The 21441-nt window shown below is 29.7% G+C and overlaps 1 protein-coding gene across 1 annotated transcript; it reads right to left on the bottom strand.

The window, feature by feature from the left end:
* Positions 1-43: 43 nt before the first annotated feature.
* Positions 44-17481, bottom strand: Hpd (4-hydroxyphenylpyruvate dioxygenase). Its single transcript, XM_087150369.1, has 14 exons — positions 17347-17481; positions 17172-17271; positions 13430-13456; positions 12341-12403; positions 10113-10260; positions 9807-9889; positions 9621-9710; positions 8241-8344; positions 7368-7445; positions 4641-4803; positions 3478-3549; positions 3196-3312; positions 1640-1762; positions 44-384 (listed from the first exon to the last, which is right to left on the bottom strand). Exons 2-14 carry the CDS (start codon positions 17172-17174, stop codon positions 310-312), a joined length of 1146 nt encoding a protein of 381 aa, XP_087006495.1. The 5' UTR covers positions 17175-17271; positions 17347-17481; the 3' UTR covers positions 44-309.
* Between the last annotated feature and the right edge of the window lie 3960 nt (positions 17482-21441).

The following is a 21441-nucleotide window of genomic DNA, read 5'->3' as shown; positions in this document are numbered from 1 at the left end:
TTTTATTTGATTTTGAGAAAATGCTCCTTTAAATGAAATGAAATAAAGATAACAATGTAATTTATTTTAATTTTTTACACCAAGGAAAAATTCACAATTTTTGCATCAAAGTAAAAAAAAATATTATCCATATAAATAAATTAAAGAAAATTGGGTATAAAATTGAAGCTTTTTGATTTATAGTGTTTCACTGTTTGTAACTTAATTATGTCATGATAATTTAAAACATTAATGTCATTATCATACAAAAACTATTTTATCTCATAGTATTTTATCTCCATGTCTTTTTATCAATTTGCTTTCTAATTATTACAAATTTCCTCTTTCAGCCTGGTCCAGCTCAATAGCTTCAAATAAAGCTTTGAAGTTCCCTGCTCCAAAACCCTAATGATTAAAATAAATTCAATTGATTAGTGCTCATATACATATTTAAACATAATACATAATATAAACATATTTTCAAAGGCTGATTTCAGCAGTTTTGATAGTTCTATTTGCAATATATTTGAAAGTAGTATAATTCTTTTTTAAAGTTCTAAACTTCATATAATTTTTTTTAAGTTAAGTTTTTAACTACAAACAACTCTTGCAAGAATAAGAAAAAATCTGAAAAAGTTTCCAAATCCAATTTTTGATTTCCAAAAAATGGATGCATGTTAGCTATTACTTTTTAAGAAGTGTTATATTAAATTTAGATTTTTCCATAAAGGAAGTTAACATTTCAATAATCCATATAAATTTAAAATTTTTAATTGCTATAATTTTCTACATTTTCATTTGCCTAATTTAAGTAAGTTATCAGGTAATTCTCCTAGTGTATCAAATTAGTAACTTGTAATATAATTTAAACTATTTATTGCTATATTAATTTAAGGCATTATTAAAGCAGATGTGTTATTGCTCATTTGTTCATTTTGAGTTACAGAACCTTAAATTATAAATTTTTCTATCTTGTCTAATTTGTGATGTCCTCTGTTTAGCTGCAAAAATAAGCTGGAGCTGTACTAGTTTTAAAATAATATCGAATTTACTTGTATGAGCATTAAAGTGAGGTTAGCTCCATTTTTTTTTAATAAATGAATAAGTGGAGTTGGACCTCTGTTCTGCTTTGCAATTGGAAAAAGCAATGTAAGTGCTTCACAATAGATTTTGAACTATTTCTTTCGATTTTCTATTCAACTATTTTCTTTCCCTTGCTAGTACTATCTAGTCTAAAGAAGAATATCAGATAACTGATTAAAAAAAAAATTTTTAAAAAATAATTTTTTTAAAAATTTATTTATATTTATTTTTATTATTTTTTATATTATTTTTTAAAATTTATTTGCAATCATACAGAATCAGCTTATCACACAGAAATGCTAAATACGTAAAAATCTCAATTTTGAATTTTCGACACGTATGTTGATTTCTTTATTACACGGCAGTATTGTGGCTGTATTGTCACCATATGTAAAAATATACATAAATTATAAATGAAATTATTTTCATTTGGAAAAAGCAATGATTTACTTAATCTGGTACAATGTTTTTAATGGCCTTAAATGTTAGGATTAATAATTGTGCAAATCATATAAAAAAAATCTTAAGCTTCAAGTATATGTATATGAGTTTAAAATATACAGATTGTTCAACTTACTTGGTGATTATGTCGTTGAATAACTTCTAAAAATAATGTAGGGCGATCTTGCATAGGTTTCGTAAATATTTGGAGAAGATAGCCATTGTCATCATAATCAATCAGTATGTTCAATTTTTGAAGCTAACAAAATGGTAAGATTTTATTATGTTTTAAAATTAAGTAAACAATTTTTCAAGAATAGTTAAATAAAATTTAATTTTACACTAATGTAAAATGTATAATAATCTAAATTTTTGTATTAACGTTTTGACAAAACCAACATATTTATGAGTTATTGCCTCCTTAATTTTAAATTTTGTATTAAATTTTTGCATAAGAAAATAAAATCAAATTTTAAGGTTTAGACATTACATTATAAAATATATATAATTAACAAGTGATAGAATGCAAAATTTAGCAATACTCTATTCAGAAGCATGTTGCCCACCATTGTCTTCCAACATCTAGAAGTGAAAAATTGCTGGTTAAATCATCAAATGTAATGTATGCTGAGTAATATTATGCCCATGGTAATGCTATGGTGACTTTAGGTTTGGAGACAGATGTAATAGGTTCTTTAGACCAAGGCTCTGAAATATTTTCACTGCCAAAAGCTGCAAAGATTCAAATCTGGGGATCTGAGAGGCTAAACTGTAGGGTAAAACACCATCTAGTAGTATTCATAATTTTTTTTTTCTTTCTTTTCTTTTTTTGGTAGAAAAATCTCCATAATTTTATTATGTCGCTACCCTATTTTTCTGAAATCATTTTACATAGTTTTTGATATAGACAACTCATCAATGTGAATTTTAATTAGGAACCCTCTTGTTTTTTCAATTTGAAAGTGAAAATATTGTAATATTTTAAACTCATTTTTTGGATATCATAATTAAATTTTCACTATTTTTTTTAAAAATAAAATCTGATACATAAAAATTGTTTTAAATAATAATAAATAAATAATTTAAAGCAGTAGCTTGAAAATTTTGTAAACATTGAAAACTTATCAATTTTCTACTAAAGTTTGATTCTGATTTTGCCTCATTATTAAAGGCTTCTTTAACAATCCATTATATAAAATACTTTAGTTCTAATCTGTGGATAATTTATTTTATAGTTTCTTCCAAACTTATTACGATTCTTAATTGCTTATTATTTATAATTAAGGAACTTTGTAAAGTTAATTAACGTAAGCAGGTTTTGAATTTTAGTTAATTATATTTTTCATTAATTTAGACAGTTTCTTTTATATTTTAATTTAATTTTTTTGCTGTTCATTTTCTTATACTTCTAACTTTCTGCGTGATAGTTTAGTTGTATAACAGAGAGAATTGCAGACAATTTTATCCAACGCTGTAAGTGCTGGGAAGGTTAAGAGACATCTGTAAAGTTAATTAAACATTATAATACTATCTAATCTCGTAGTTTAAAGCATTTAACTAAAATATTTTTATTTTAACTTTTTAAATTAAACTTTAACTTATGTTTTCATTTCACTTGACTTGGTGCAAGATTTAAACTTATTAAAAGACTGTCATTATAGGACAGATACACTTAAAATTAACAATACTTACTATATCCATGTCTTCTGCAATTTTTATTTTAGCTGACTTTAAGTTTTCTTTCAGAGTCTTATAATAAGTAGCAGGGATGGTAAGAAACTCCATTCCTCTCTCTCGAAGATTCGAAATCTACAAATGTTTTTATAAAGAATTTATCATATTTATTTATTTTTAAAAAGTATCTTTTAATAATAATCTAATAATATTGTCATTTTATTTATTAATCTTAAATTCATATAGAAAACAGTCATGATCTATGTACATATAAATTGTAAAAAATAAAGTTTTGCTTACTGCTTTGATGATATCCTTCGTATTTAAAGCAATATGTTGAATACCTGCTCCACCATAATAATCTACATATTCCTAAAATTTAAAAAAATTATCTACGATCATTTTAATTATTTAAGTATTAATATACATATTTTTTCTTTGTATAATGATTGCATTAGTTTAAGTTTTTCAATATAGTTAGTGCGGAATTTTATGTAGAATTGTTAAAGTTATTTCATAGTTTTTTAACATGAGATAGAGGAACACATGTATTATATATTCACTTGTTAAATGCTTCATTTAGAGAGGCAGAGAAAGAGCTCTCATTTTCGCTAACAATGTTTCTGCAGCAAACTTTTGAGGATTACGAGTAGCAAGAGGCAGTGAATGTTAGCTAGCACTGGGTCACAGAGCCCCTAGTTCCATATAAAAGTGAAGTCTTTAAAAATAATTTTCAACCAAATTGAGCAAACCCATTTTTTTATTTCTAATTTAGTCAGGTTACAAATCAGGTTTAAATTAAGTATACAATGCTATTTAAAATACAATATATATATAAAAAAGTTTTAATGCTTTTCATATTCAAATGAAATGATGGGGCTGTGGTAGCCCAGTGGTTAGAGAATCGTACTGTGGTTTTGAGGAGGCCGGGTTCGTGATGACGTGTTCGTAAAATCTGTTCAATCGAAAGTCTTGTGGTTGGTTTCTGATCAGTACCATGGGTACAGGGATCTGAGAAAAATTTCCTTACCCTTCAGATTTATGTCTAAATTAAGGAAGTTGCTTCTCAAATGAGTGGTGCTGTCATCTATCCGTGCAGTTCTGAGCTAAGACGTACTTTCATCCTTTGCGGTGCTCTCTTAAAACGAAAGGCGCTCCTTCCTGACTTAATTTGCAAAAGACCAATGGCTGGCGAGCTTGAATTGTGTCAAGTGTCAGTAGAAACAGAACAAGAGTGCTGACACGCTGTACCAGATAAAATGTGTATAAGGAAAATGCATAAACGTTTTTACTACTAGTTTTTGTGATTCTGTCTCTGACTTTAGTTTGATGATTATGAATTATTTTTTTCACCTTGTTGAGAATTTAATACTTTTAAAAATGCATCTCTCAGATTTTGATATATGCATGTTTTTTTCCGTATAAGCTTGAAAAGAAAATGGTTCCTTATAATCGACATTTACCTGTATTTGTGACTTCTTCTTCCCAGGCGCAGGTTCATTAATAGGCATCTTTATTGTTTCTTCATAATTAGTTACAACAATAGACCTCAAGGCTGAATACTCTGTGTGGATTTGTTTATCGTCAACTGACCAGAAACGATGGAACATCAAGCTTTTCTCATACCTATTTCGAACAGTGCAAAATTGCATTTTAGAGTTTTATTCTAAATCTTTATTTTATTTTTTTATTCCAAAATAGTTCAACAATTAAAATATTATAAAATACTTTAAACAGTAAAAAGAGTTAAAAATTCATTTGATTAACTTCGATTTTTGTTCTCTTTGCGAAAGTCGAGATGTAACACAGCATAATTCCATCATCGAATAACTGATTTTAAAAAGTGTTAAGTTATTTAATTTTGCTTAACATCAATACTGCTGTGGGAAAAATGAATCAACGTAAGGAACAAATAATTCAAATTTGAGAATTTTTTAATAATTTTTCTGAAATTTTATCTTGAAGCAGTAACAGTGTTTTTTTTCTTTCAATTTCACGGCAGAATGAAGTAAAATATCCTCATTGATAGCAGGGCTAAAGAGAATAGAAGGGCTAGTTCACTCCGCTCTTAGAGCTGAAGCTACGATTTCTCTCCTCATGACGTCACTGTGTCCACAGATCTCGGAGATCGCAAGCAAAGATATGATAACTTTGCATCTTTCTCTTTGTAAAAATAAGTTAGACTTTTTCTGGTTATTAGCCTTCAAACTTTACGTAATTAACACATTATTTCCGTTCATAAACATAGTTCAAAAAAAAACTTTCTTGGTTATTATATTAAAAAAAATACCGTTTTAAACTTATAAAAATGTTTTGCTAGTTGGTGAAAATCACACGATAAATACTTTATTTTAAAAAGTTCAGTTTTAACTTTAACTATTAAGAAAAATGAAGGCATGTATCGACACTTTTTTTATCTACATATTCTTTTATAACGATAAGTTAAGTTAAATTTAGAATCCCTGATTTTAAAATATGTCGTTAATAACAATTTGTTCATACTTAATCATTAGGAAACATCAACCTTAAACGCTAATTACTGAAACAAAATAATAATTTAGGTTCATAATGACATTAGAAATTTTACAATTGTTTATAAACATTTAAATTTACGATGATATAATTTATAGATATTTAAATTGAAGAGAATATAATTTTAAAAAAAATCATAAATATTTAGAATAACTACATTAAAAAATATGTTATGAAATTAGGAGAATTTCAACTATATACTATATATTTTATTTATACTTTTTATTTACATTTTAATTTTCTTTGACTTTATCCATTTTTTTAATTCTTTTCACCTGCCTTTCTTTATGAAGTATCGAGGCGGTTTCTATTTAGATAATGAATTTTTATAAAAGTTCTTTACGACAGAATAAACGTATTGCTGTTTTATATTAACTGTGTCATTTCGGAATCCATTCTTTACATAGTTGTTCATTTACTTTAGGGAACACGCGAAAAATTATACTTTTTCCTTTTGTTTTTGTATCAGAATTTTTGCAAGTTGCAATCGCGCAAACTGGCATTTCGATAATAGTTTTAAATTCTTGTAAATTCACTGCAAAAACTGAGGAAAGTCATTAAAGAAAATAACAAATGTCTTAGAATATCTCGCAAAAAGAAATGATCCAATATTACTTAGAGCTAGTAAGGCCAAACTCTCCGCTCTTGAAGTAAAAGTGCGAGCTTTGCGCCAAAGTGACGTCACTAGAGTGACGTTGGAGGATCGGCGCGGCGAGAGATACTTCAGCATTGATAGACGGATGATAGGTTAGAATCCCCTTGTCACCGGGATAACCGTGGCATGTTTTCGTGTTTTTTCTCTCCATATAACGCAAATGCGGATTAGTTCAATCAAAAAGTTCTCCACGAAGACTAGTTTGTCCCAATGCCTGATCAAGGATTGGAACAAACTTCTATCTTGTCCCAATGCCCTTGTCTTCTGGATTGGGTTCGAAATTACAAGGCTACGAAGTACTTTAATAGTCGTAAAAATCAGAATTGGTCGGCTGCTCACGACAAAATGAAATTTCTCTGTGAGTTACGATGGATCAGGGGATAGAGCCCTTGCCTCTCATTAAGGTGACCTAGGTTCGAATGACTGACTATTACTGATCTATACGAATTCTGCTTCCGACTCGCACAGACCAGATTGGTGCGAATAGTAATCCAAGAGGATGAACAATGCATTATAAGTATAGAAAAATGAAAGAGTGGTTTGTGGGTTTCAACAGTATTTTTGACTTTAGTTCCTATTTTGGATTTCATTTTTGATCTTTTCATACCCACGACATTGCTAGATAAGAAGTAGCTATCACTTACATGAATTCTAAAATTTTCTCTTCCAATCGTCTCGTATTCATTTTATTCAGTGAAAGTAAGAAAATGTATTATTTTATTTAATATTTTTTTTAAAGTGTGTATTAATGTTTTATTGCGTTTGGTGAGTAAAGAGTTATAAAAGCTCAATACTACGTATACATTAGTTAATATTTAAATAAATGTTTATAAAACATTTCTCAAAAATTTCTCATTCTCAGAAAATTTGTTTAAAATGATCGATTTAAAGTATTATATATTAAAGAACATTCATTACCTTTTCAATTTTTATGTTAATTTAAATGTTTATGTTAATTTAAATGTCCAAAGTAACTAAAGAACTAGTGTGAAAATTCAATTACCAATCAGATACTGGTACCATCTCATCATTTGGTTGATTTCCAACACAGTGGTCGACAAAATCCAATCCTGTGATAGGCCTAAAAACAAAGTTGTTATAAAGTATGACAAAAACCTAAATGTATCTGAAATATTCAAGAATTTATTAATAATTGTTAAACTGTAAAGTTTTACAATTTTCAGATTATTAAGATCATGTTCTAGTTTTATGCAATTGAGCATATGTTTACAAATAATCAAAAATTTCTTGTGGGATTATAAAATCTTTAAGTAATTTTTCTTGTTCTTAAAAATTCCACCCTATAAAACGGGTGTAATGTATGGGTGTGGCTGAAGTCGAATTCTCGTCCATAGATGGCAGCACTGGAAAATAACAATCGCTCCCGTCTGCCTTAATGGCCGACGACAACAACAGTTCTTACGAATTAATTAAGTAGGATTTGATCTACTACGCATGCGGATTATTTATTTGTTCAGTCATATTTTAAATAATTTATATTATGTAAATGTATAATAACATATTTTATGACGATAAGTTTACGTAACTGACCACAATAGTACTTAGATTTTAAAATTATGTCGAAAATTTTACCATAACAAGTTTCTGCATTTACAAATAGAGATTCTATCGGCTACTTTTTTATCACGAGTCTAACATAATTCTCCCCTCTAGTTTTTTTTTAAATCATCTCAAACATAACAAGCTTTATCATAACAAATTTCTGTTAATAAAATCGGATTTAAGCTTAACATTTACTCGAACTTTATATTTGCTAAATTTATTATTATTTTTTAAGTTCTAAAAATCAACATAAATTTCCTTTATTTTACTCTATTTTAAATTGAATTAACATATGTATTGAATAATTACTTACAATTTAAGAAGACTCTTATCTTTCAGCAGTGGTTGTTTGTAACCTGGTAGGAAAAGTCCATTATATTTTGATCTATCAGCAAATGTATGAGTGGTATCTCCAAACTGTCAAAGAAGAGTAAGATCAGTCTAAAGTTTAAGTTTATCACTTAATTCATCGAACCTTATAAACGAAATTTAAAAAAAAAAAATGCTGAGTATGATGGATAAATATTTATTCAAATCAGTTTAAAAAATTGAAAAAGTTATGGAGCATGAAAAACCTTGGTTTGAGAAAGTGCTATATAAACAATGTCTGAGGCAAAAATCTGAAACTCAATATAGTTTGTCTATGGTAAGAACTTCCCCCGCCACAAAGTCTGAGGCCGTCTGCTGCCATGGAAACAAGAATAGTGCGTTTCAGGAGGGGTAGCTTTTCACTCTAGGACTAATACAGTAGACCGAAGAAAAAGATTCCATTTCTCTCACCGATCTGAGCCAAAACCTGTTCTAAAGAGTGACCCCATTCCCCTACTTGAAATAATAGTTATACCTCGTTACCATACTCACCGCCACTGGTCCAGGCGAATGGTTAGGGGGGTTCTTACTTTAGACAAACTATACCTGTCCAATAGCTGATTTCGTTATTGTTCTGTACCATATTTCAGGACATTTATCTTCTAGAAAAAGCCCTCTAAAACGCATGCGGTATGCGTATCTTCTCTTGAATTTGCTTTGTATCTCTTTGAATTTGCTGTGTTACTTTTTAACTGATTTTTTCTCATGCATTTTACAGTTTGAGAGTCAAAAATAATGATTCCGCATTTAAATACTAGGAGTTTTTAAATTGATCTCTTTAAACTGTTCGTAGTCTTTTTGGAAATTTTTTTACAGCTAATACTGGTTGTAGTTTAAACACTAATTAAATGCATCCGGACTTAAATGTTGACACTGAATAAAGAAATTAATGCAGGTGCAACACTTATATTTCAATACAATTCTTTGTTGTTGTTTTTTTTCCCTCAAAAATTCTTATTTAAATTATAAAATCTATCTTTTTATTTTTTAAATTCTCAGAATTGAAGGACAACAGCTTGCGACAAAAGGCTTGATAATTATTCTAAATTGTCGGATAATTTTTAAGCAAAGTCTCTTAGTAGAAATTTTAAAAACAATCAAATAAGAATCTAAGTATTGTTTTAAAATAGGTATTTTACATATTTTTGAAATTTCCACTAGATAACAGGATAATACACAGAAACTTTAACCCATGTTGCATATTGCCTACGTGGAAATCGTTAAATTTTTTCCCAGAATTTTCGCTCGTGAACGATTATGGATATATGGCTTATTATTAAATCCCCCCCCCCTCCAAGTTCTTCAATTATATTTAAATACTCACTGTCTTTACGGTAGCAAATCGTACGGTTCCGCCTTCATCTGTTTCTTCCCAGATATCTCGAACTAATTCTCCACCACGAAGTTTGCAGCGCTAAAATTATATCAATTAAAAATTAATATTCTTTTTTCTTTAATCTAGTAATTAGAATAACTAAAAATGTTTTTAAAGTGAATATTTATAGCTAACCTTCACTATTGCATCTAAATCTTCAACAGAAAACGCTATGTCTTTTACTCCATCACCATGTTTCACCAAATGATCCCCCATTTCTAAAAAAATAGAATCATCAGCATTATTTTAATGAATTTACATCATATAGAACTTAATATTTCCTTTTATGTAAAATTTTTAACAAATTCAGATCTAAAGTAAGCGAAAAAATGATCAAGTCGAAATTTAAACATACGGTAAGGCAAAAATCTTGGTCAAAAATATAATAACAATTATTTCAAATATTTATAAATTATGAAATCAATTTCAAGCAAACGTTACCTCGATTTCCTGGGTTATATGGAGAAATAAACACAAAAATTATTTTATTTTGTTTCACAACATGAGCAGCAACTTCACGGGATCCTGTTTCTAATCCTTTGTATGCTAATTGTTCGAATCCCATTTTAGAACAGTAGTACGAAGCAGCCTATAAAAAAGTGAAACATTAATATTATGATAATCAAGGGATTAACAAATAACATATATTTTAGTTATGAGATTTAGTTAGCTAAGAGTACAGTATATATATATATTTAACCCATTCTCCTCTAACGTTGCGTAAACGCAACAGTTTGTCGTGAGGTTAAAAAGCATCTTTTTGGAAAAAGTGATTACGTCGAAAATTAAAAAGAAAAAAAGTAAGAATGCGCTAAAAAAACAAGAGAATTGCGTAATACTAGTTGCCTTTGGCTACCAGCTTGGTCACATTTGAGAATTATCTTGTATAACATATAAACCGTAATAGTAATGAAGCCTTTAAGTTTATATGCACAGCACAACTGTGTTTAAATATCTCTAATTCCTCAACCTCTCTTCCAATCATAACACCTTAATTAGTTTCAAACAATATATTAACTAAATTTTTTTCATCGTTTAGCTGTTGCCCTCGCGGAAGTACTTTTATTTCAATTTTAACTATTTTCAATATATGTCCGCGATATTGTCTAAGTTCTTTATGCATCGAATTTTAGTAATAATTTAAAATCGTTCCAACAGTCATTAAACCACACAAACATAAGTATGAGTTTGGAATATTTTAGCATAGTAGGCAGCAGAAGTAACAAAATTATTTCCACCTCTGTCGTGAGATAGAATAGAAAACTCAGCCCAATACTCCTTTGTACGCTGTACTACTTCCTCGTGTACCTCTCGAGTCACTTGAGTATCGTATAATATATATGTTATTGCTCGAAAAAGGTAAGTTCCGTCACCAATAATTGGTATGAAAGTATGCGGCACCATAGCACCATTTAAATTCGAAATTTCTACTTCCATTTTAGAAAGGATCAAAAATGAATCTAAATAATTAGTTTGTAACTAAGTTTTAATTTCTATAAAAATACAAAAGTATTTTAATTAAATGCTTATCACTTCAACATTACTTAAATTGCTACATAAGACAGCCAAACAAAATGAATAATAATAATCATGTTGCCAATTGATTGAGAGATACCCGAGTTTATGGTGCCACATAAGAGAAATATTTATACAGATTAACATTTTTGGAAATATTGAGCATATAGCTCACCAGTTTCCAAAATGATAGCTTATCTTTATATCCCTTCTTCCATTTGGTTTTACAAAAACATGAAAATGCGAAGTCTTAAGCTTTTCTTATGCAAAAATCAATTATTATAATATAACAGATTTTATGTACGTAATTTGTTTATTTCCAGCTTATATTGTAGGTTTCAATAAAATTTTACGAAACTTTGATAAATTTTTTTCCCAATGCTTGCCTGGGGAATGACTTTACGTCATCCAGGCATCTAAAGGACAGATTTGTTAGTCTCTTTTTCAGGGGCACCATGTTAGGTGGGCCAACGTTGCTCCAACAGTAAGGACAGATAGTACAAAGAATGAAAGAACATCCATGCCTTGCCCGGGATTCGAACCCAGAACCTTTCTGGTGCAAGGCCAGTTCCCTGACCCCTATACAGGCCGGTCGGCGACTTTGATAATTTATGGGAGAAATATTAAAATTTTAAAAACCGTAAATAATACCTAACTGACCGGTTACTTCTACGTCCTATTTGAAAAGCTACTATTTATTGGTAAAAGATAGCAACAAATAGTAATCAGAAAGGTAACAAGAACAAGTAGCATTGGTAGGAAGAGCGATTCCTTCTGTACCTCTTTTTCTAGAGGAATTAGTTACATCTGAATTCCAATAGCAGTTCTAGTAGTGTATCATTTGTGAAATATGTATCATTTGTGTGTATCATTGTCCTAATTACAATATTTATTAAGTTTTTTAAGTCGCAGATAATTTATTTTTTCCGAAAAAAGTTAAGGCAGCATGTTTTACTTCCAGTTCCTTATCTTTTACAAATAAAGCAGCTTTGAACTTCCTTGAAAAACCGTCTGGTGCAAGCACGTTAAGTATTTTAACTCTAAAATAATTTTTGTGTAATATTTCAGAATTAGTCTAAAACTAACAAACTACAAATTTTCATAAAAGTATTCTTTAGAATAAATTTTGATTAAAAATAAATTATAATATTTACCTGTTTTGCATTTCCAACCCAAAAAGTAAGATGGTCAAAGTGTAAGAACCTTCCTTTATCAGGCTGGAACAATAACAAACTAAACTTAGATATATATTTTCGCATTATAAAAAGACAATTGGGTATAATATGAAAAAAAAACACAACTACTTCCACTCCGAAAATTTTACTAGGAATAATATTTACCTTTTAGTTTAATTAATAAGCTGAGTTTTAAATATGTTTACTAAATTCATAAACTTAGATAAAACAACAAAATAAATTATTTCAAAAGGTACTAGACTAATACATTTTCAACCTGACGAGTAGCGACTTATAACAACACACTTCGTTTAATGTTTACTTGTTGCTAGAAATCAAGTTCGCAGAAAATGCTGTATACTAGTTAAATTTAGTAGGAATAACACGACCTGTGACGTAGGCTATAGTATACCCAATGGCCGTTTTAAGTTTTTGAGCATCTTTATTAGATAAAAAATTTCACGTCAAAAACATATCTTTGGCTGTCATCAGCGAGAAATGAATAAACAATAAAGGCAAATACCATAATAATTTATTTATTCCTTATTTAACGGTATTTATCAGAAATATTTATTAATCAACTTTTGTTAATATTATTCTTTGCTATTAATACAATACTGATTTTGATTATTATTCAAAATTAAAGGTTTAAAAAGGCTTTTCTTAAAATAATTCCTCACGTTTTAATACAAAAAAATAAACACTTGCTAAATTTAGTATTGGACGAGCGTAATTCACGCGTTCTTTAACACCGTCTGTTGCAGAAATCTAAAGGTAAAAACAATTTGCAACTCTGGATAGACAATTAATATTGTCCATAGTTAGCATAGGTATATTAACATAAAACAATAGTCAATGATGGCTGAATTTAGTATTGGATGAGCAAAATTCGTGAGTTTTTTTAAATTGGTATAAAAAAATCATGAAGGTAAAAACAACTTACAACGTTGCACAGACTTCTAAAATTGTTCACAGTTAGCAGCAAGATATTAAATGACTATTAAGATCCATTTAATAAAACTAGTTTCTAATAATCATTCTAATTAAAATGATATTTTAATAACTTACCTTTGGCCCTTTGTCTGTATAGGTCGTCTGAAAAATAAAATAGGTTAGATTAAAAAAATATTCACATGTAATAGAATTCAACTAATAGTTTCAATTTGCAAAAATCAATCTCACGAGTTTGAAAATTCGTTCCGAGAGTAAGAATTCGTGTATAACCTTAAAGGTGTTCAACCTTTTAAAGTTATAGTGTACTGTTATGCTGATTCCGAAAAAAAAAGTAATTTAGTTTTATATTTTATTTTATAACCGGCGTTGGACAACCGCCCCAAATTTTGGGTTTACGACTACCAGTGTTCAACTCCGTAGCCTTTTAATTTTGAACCCATTCCAGAAGACAAGGGAATTCCTGGATCAAGTATTGGGAGAAATTTGCCTTCGTGGAGGACTTCTTGATGGAACTGACCCGCAATTGCGTTGCATGATGAGGAAAACCACGATAACATTCCACGGTTTGTCTGACGGCAAGGCGACTCTAACCCATGATCCACTGAGGATATTTTAAGTTAGCACTGTGGTCGGTGTGCTCCGGGTGTGGAATCGACCAGCCATCGCTGGGATTTGAACCCGGTTCACCTGATTTAGAGGGAAAAAAAGTAATAAAAAATTTCGACATCATGTAACTGTAGTTAAGTTTTTCTTCTGTTCATTCGCGTAGGGGTCTAGTTGGTACCATTTTTTCTTATCGTCTGAACGCTCTGTGCTCAAGTCTGTCTTTCTTTCTTCCATTACTAACTATTTTAAAGTCAGCATCATTTACAAATATTAATTCAAAATTAAATGGCTTTATTTTATTCATAAATTTGTTAGTTTTAAATATTATTTGTTGTTGTTATGTTTTGTTAATTTACGTCGCACTAGAGCTGCACAATGGGCTATTGGCGACGGTCTGGGAAACATCCCGGAGGATGATCCGAAGACATGCCATCACAATTTTGATCCTCTGCGGAGGGGATGGCACCCTTGCTTCGGTAGCCCGACGACCTGCGCGCGAAGTCGAGCACTTTACGGTAGCACAGTTTAACGAGGACCAATACCGCACACCCTCGGTCCCTACGCAGACTGATCCAAGTGGTCACCCACCCGCACACTGACCGTAGCCAGTGATGCTTGACTTCGGTGATCTGCTGAGAACCGTGTCTTAACGATCAGTCCACTGCGGGACTAAATATTATTTGATAATTAAATTAGAGTATTAATGAAATCTCTCAAATTTAAAATGATAATGAGTGTATGAATTATAGTTATAAATAAAATTTTCCTGCTTCGTGTTTGTAATAAATATTATTGAAAGTGTTAAAATATTCCTTTTATCCATTCTACTCCAATGTTATAAATATTCCATTTCAGTGTAAGCACTATTTATTGAAATCTTTATTATGCATCTTATTAATATTTGGAAGATTATGTTAGTATTGAATTATGTGTTATTTATCTATTGGAATAATATTATAATTGGATGAAACAAAATATGATTAATAGATGAATTTAATCTTAATAATAAATGTAAATATTATCAATAGATATTATTAGAAAATGTTAATGGACCATAAATATTATAAATAGATTATTAATATTTGAAAGATTGGATTAGTATTGGAACTATATAGGTAATATCTAATATCTAAAATTATTATATTGGAATATTAGAATTAGATGAAAAATATTATTACCAGATCAGGCAAAATTATTTAGATTTAAATTCTTATTATTTGTGAGTGTAGGTTTTATAAAAAGGAAAACTATATCATAATTAAGGGAGTAACCTCCAATGAAAATTAAACGCCGAGCGTCACCACAGCAAATAAGGATGTCAACACCTAGGCTATTGCGTCGTTGGCCAGAGCTTATATCAGCAAAAGAATAAGCTGTACTTTCTCGGAATTGGCTAACCAGTATGTTCCATTATGTTAAAGGGTGAATACACATTATTTTACTATGGTAGACCATACACTGAGGAAACAAGAGGTAAGAAAGAAGCGTGAAGGTGGCGAATTCCTATACTTTTTCATAAGGATAAGCAGAGGTGATATGCGCAACTTAATGCAAATGTATAGAAATCTGCCTCTCGTATGCCTCTTCAGTGTGTGGCCTGCTTAAATCTTATCACGAATTAAATTTCTTAAACCGTGTCCCTCTTTTGTTAGTGAAGCAAAACAGGGATGATTTTTTCCTCTACATGTTCACTTTGCTATCTTTTTCTGTTGTTGTTGCAGAAATTAAGCTTTTGAATGCAGTATTAAAGTATAATCTGATGTAACCCTTTGTGCATCGACTGGACTTCAATGCTCAGAAATAAAAATTCAGAAATTTAAAAATAGTATACTCAAACATCTGCCTAGATCGAACGCATTTCTGACGCAAAATAACACCAGTGAAGGAAAGATCACGTGTTATAACCCGATTTTTGCTGAGCTAACCATGGGAGGTTTTCATGGTTTCTCTACAAATAAAATAAGTGTTGAATTATGAATTTTAAAATATAAATGACATTAAACAAAGACATTACACTGTAACTAGGAGTAGGTAAATGAGATAACAGACAATTTTATATATAAAAAAAATATTGCAATATGTTTTTGTATGATATTTTCTGAAAGTTTAATTTTAGTTAAATATAATACAAGTATTTGTTTTAATAACTAAAACTATACGGAAGTAACAATTCTTCTGGACGAAAAATATTTTCTACTACGATTCTAGCCTTAGTAGAATTTTAAAAATCAAAACTTTCCATTTCCTTTCCATTTTTTTTTTAAAAAAAATAAAATTGATTTAGATTTTTTTTCTTCTTGATTTGCGCGTTTTTTTTCTATTTCAGTTCAAGGAGAAAAATCATACTTTAAATGGATACAAAAATGGCAATACTTTTATTTCTAGTTTACAAAAGGAATATGAGTTGTAAAAATGTGCTACATCAAGTTAAATATAGTTTCGAAAATGGCACAAGGTCCGTATGCTTCGAGAGTACACGTTTACGAGATATAATTGAGATCACGTCTGTGTGCGATCTTGTGTTGCTAGAAACAGAAAAATCTCGTTTCATATGTGATACCGTGGACCTTGAAGTAAGAATTTTCCTTCACGTGCAATCAAATCCTGAAGGATTTAATTTACTTAAGATAACCAAGCCATAGAGAACGAAATCAAACTGTATTTAAAATTTAATCAGACGATAAAAAAAAATATCAAAGAAGATGAAAGGTTCCTATGATGCATTGGGATTTACAATGTTTTGTGTGATCATTTTTGCAAATATAGTAATGTAATATAGCACACGTGCCAGTATACATGCATCGGTATCAATAAATGAATTAAATAGTAATGTAATAAAGAAAGAAGATGTTTTATTTATATCGATGTAGCAAAATATCTGCAGGAAAAAAAAGAACAAATTATTTCTCTTCTAGATTCGACAATAAGCCGTTCACCCGTCTATTGAAAATATAATTGCATTGTTTCCAGTTTCGAGAGAAAAAAAAATCGAAAAATTTAAAGGGATTATAATTTTTTTCCTCTTTCTGTTGCAATCAGTCAAATAATGCAAAGGAAGAAAATAACAAAAAAGAATTCCGTCAAAAATTATAAGATTTTTTTTGGAAAAAGTTCCGTTCATTAGATAACGGGTTATAAGGTTATGGTATATAAATGATAAATATTTATAGTAAACATAATATAAATTTATTTGAAACGAATAAAAAAATTCCAAGATAAAATGCAAAATTAGTTATTTAGTATCACTTACCATTATGTTTAATGAAAATCCCTGGAGTTCGATCTATGCAACAGTTTTACTCAAATGCTTTGCATCAAATATCTTGCAATTTATCTAAATACCAGCCTTCCTTGTTTAAAAAAAGGAAAGAAAACATCACGCCAAAGAAATCTCATCTATCAAGAAATACATCTTATCAACTTACTTGACCAATATCAGCGTTGGCTAAGATTTCACTAAAATCTGACAGAGATGTATACAAAATAGTAAAGTATTTGATTAAATATAAATTATTGAGATAAGCCGACAGTATCACCCGTTTAAGACCAGTTCTTGAATTAAAGGTTTATCAGGAGTTTAATGTCATACGTAACTCAAAGCTGCCAATTTTTTATGCTTTTTGTGGAAGAATTTTTGTAATTTTTATGAACTGACAAATAGATAGACAATGGTAAACAATATATATATATATATATATATATATATATATATATATATATATATATATATATATATATATATATATATATATATATATATAGTTTTCCGATTGTGTAAACTGTAAACCAATGATTGAAATTTTATGGTTATCAATATATACTGGAATTATTTATGTGCAATGGTTATAACCTAAGAATCATATGTAAAAGCATAGATTTTGCTACAACTTTAAGTAAAATAATAAAATTTTCTTGAACTCCGGAAGAGTTGGTGAAAATTAATTAAAATGAAACTAACTGTATTTATGTATTTTTTATCACACACTTATAGTTGTTTTTCAATCTACTTCCTTGTTTTAATTTTACGTGATACGTAAAATCTTTTACTTTTTATATTTTTTCAGATGCCCATTCATATGATACATCGTCATTTGGGCAGCAGAAGGACGTATGTGTTGACCACTCTTTCAGGGGCACCATATTAGATGGATCAATGTTACCTCCACAAAAAGAACAGATAGTACAGAGAGAAGAAGGAAGAAACATCCATGACTCTGACTGGGATTTGAAACCGGGACCTTTCTCACATGAGCTTAGCTCCCTGACCACCATACAGACAAGTCGGCTTGCTTCCTACATAATACTGAACAATTTTATGCTAACGAATCCATTTGAATTATGAGGGCATATATGAGTAGATTGGAAGGAATGCTTAATAATCAAAGGGCAAAAAGTGGTAGCATAAAAAAAAACCAAATCCCCTAAATAACTTTTGAGCAAATAATCGGATCTTCACGCTCTAGGACTCAGTCTTCATGGTTTGAGGGGGTTACCTAAAATATGTTAATTTTAGTAAGTACTGGCTATATTTTAAGTTAAGAAATCAGACTAAAAAACGCATTTTCTCTGAATAAACATACCGTTTCTTCGGTGGATTCGGTTTTCTATAACCCCCAAAATATAGGGGATATCCTCAATCTGGAAAAGATGTGGCCAATAAATTGGGCAGGAGGGAGCTCCAAAGTTTGGACTCCTCAATGCCATTTTTATTTTTTGCGTATTTCGCTACATCTCGAGAACTTTTTAAGCGAATTGAAATACTTTTTGTTCACAATTATAAAATTCGTTTATCCTAAGATAATTCCATAAAAAAATAACCTTTAGTAAATATTTATTATTTTTTATTATTTTGTTTAAAATGGTCAGAAAAATTTACTCTCGACCATATATGGCAACGTTACTTTTAAAAAGTAACGAGTAAAAGTACAAGTATTTTTAAAAAAAGTAACGAGTAAAAAGTAAAAAGTTCTTATTTTAAAAAGTAACGAGTAAAAAGTACAAGTAAAAGTACAAGTACTGAACAAAAAAAGTAACGATTTAAAAGTACATTTCTAGGAAACCGAAAATTCAAAAGTAACCTAAAATTTTATTGAATAATATTCTTATGTTCTTTAATGTTTTTGAAAAATTGTTGTTATTTATTTAATTATTTTTAATTTTGAAAGTTATGAACATTAATTTATTTTTAAATTCGGAATATTATAATATAATTTTATAATATAATCGTATAATATAATTTTAAAATAAAATATAATTTTAATATCAAACTTTTTATGGATTTGCATGAAAACGAAATTTTATCTATTGATTTTAATTTTTAGTTTATCATTTTTATTTATTTAAATTACCATTAATTTAAAATTGTTTGACTCTATAGAAACGCGTTTTAAAAGCACAAACATAAACAAAGCAAACACGGGGTTTCAGATAGCTTTGTGATCTTTGAGCTAGTAAAAAATAATTGAATGTGCAGTATAAGTTGAAACAGAACAGTCTTCAGTTTTATTTGTAGCAATGCTGAAGTCATGCAAGAAAATCATTTACCGAACATTTCTGCCTAACGGAATAATTAAAATTTGTAAACCAATTTTAGTATCAGCGGCTAAATTAATACCTTCGAGTTTTCAAGAGTTAAAATAGTAATTATAATAGTTTTCTATAGCACAAATAGTTCTGAAGTTCTTAGAGATTTGACTGGGCTTTGTTTGATAAGGTCGGGCATAAACATAATTTTAGTAAAAAATTTACTAGGTAAAAATGTATTTAGTAAAAAAATGTGTTAAGTCATTAATGTATTATTAGTGAGTTCAAAAAGAAAATTAAAAAACTTAATTACAAAATCCAACAATTTTTATTTACAATGTATTAAGTAAATGCATAAAACTCGAAAATAAATGGAAATAACTTGCTAATTAATATTTTTATTCATTTTGCAAAATAATTGCATTTCGAAAGTGGTGTCACTGAGTCTGCTGCGAGAATTTCTCAGAACGTGCTTATCCACGCTGAATAAGCGCTCCACGGGAGGTCAAGGTAATTAAACACGAAGTTAGCTGTGAATGCATATATATTGCACATTAATTTTATAAATTAAAAAAACATAATAATTTTTTTAAATTAAATTTTTTTTTTGGAAAGCTTACCGAGTTTTAGAAAAAAGTAACGATTTCATTCGGCATTTCCGTTACAAATACTTGTACGTTTTCCCTAAAAAAGTAATGAAAGTACAAGTAAAAGTACTAAATTTAAAAAGTAACGAAGTACAAGTAAAAGTACGTACTTTTTACTTGTACCGGCGGTACAAGTAACGAAAGTAAAAGTACTGCCATATATGCTCTCGACTACATCCTATGCACTCTCTCTCTATCTCTGGAGATAGGTACTGAGTGCTCCAAAAAACGACCGACGATTTAAAAAAAAAACCCGAATAAAGACAAACGGAATACGATAGAAAAGTACCGCTTTGCTGTGATCTGTTTGAGAAACCGGATTAGATATACATTTCATTTTATTTTAAAATCGTCGTTGAACAACCAACCCAAATTTGGGCTCAATACTACTAATGTTCAACTCCATAGCCTCGTATTTTGAACCCAATCCAAAAGACAAGGGAACTCCTTGATCAAGTATTGGGCGGAATTTGCCTTCGTGGGGGACTTTTCTATAGAACTAAAATGCATTTGCGCTATGTGAAGAGGAAAACCAAGATAATCTTCCACGGTTAGTCTGACGACAAGGTGACTCTAACCCATGATCCATGGAGGATATTTTAAGTTAGCACTGTGGTCGGTGCTCTCCAGGTGCGGAATTCGTATCGACCAGCCATCTCTGGGGTTTGAACCCGGTTCACCTGATACTGAGGGGAAAAAATAATTAAAAATTTCAACATCATACAACTGTAATTAAGTTTTTCTTCTGTTCATTGGCGTAGGGGTCTAGTTGGTACCATTTTTCTTATCATCTGGACGCTCTGCGTTCAAGTCGATTTTTTTCTTCCGTTACTAACTTTTCTAAAGTCAGCATCTATTTACAAAGATTAATTCAAAATTTTAATAATCTATGTACGAAGTAAGGCATGTATCTCATTTCCAAATGCACAATAGCTAAATTAATTACAGAGCCTTGATGGCTCAGCGGTTAAAGGCACTGAGATGTCACTGAGGCTCGATCCTCAGAGGTGGTTGTAAATCTCACCCAGCTTCACAACTATGCAACTATGTTTACCAGCTTGTCCGAGAAGTAAAAGAGGCTTCGTGCGCATTGTCACAATCATGCCGTTGGTCACACATTTGTAAAATCTTAACCTTAATGACACCCTAGGCCCATAACGAACTGTTGCGGGAATGCTTTTTCCGTTAATTATTTGTTCATCTACGAAGCTTAAGAGTAGTAGGATAAATGAAACTTGTTTTCATCTCCCGTCTGATAAGAATTTTAAGTAGCGTAAAATAAATGTGATGAAAGCTCACATCTTATTCATAAATGCAGGGTTACTTTCTAAAACGGCAGCCTTTGTCTTA

The sequence above is a fragment of the Parasteatoda tepidariorum genome, chromosome 8, assembly GCF_982258835.1.
Source record: "Parasteatoda tepidariorum strain Cologne lab strain chromosome 8, Ptep-v5.0, whole genome shotgun sequence".
Taxonomy (NCBI): domain Eukaryota; kingdom Metazoa; phylum Arthropoda; class Arachnida; order Araneae; family Theridiidae; genus Parasteatoda; species Parasteatoda tepidariorum.
The sequence above is the reverse complement of the archived record's forward strand: the minus strand, read 5'-3'. Positions and strand labels throughout refer to the sequence as shown.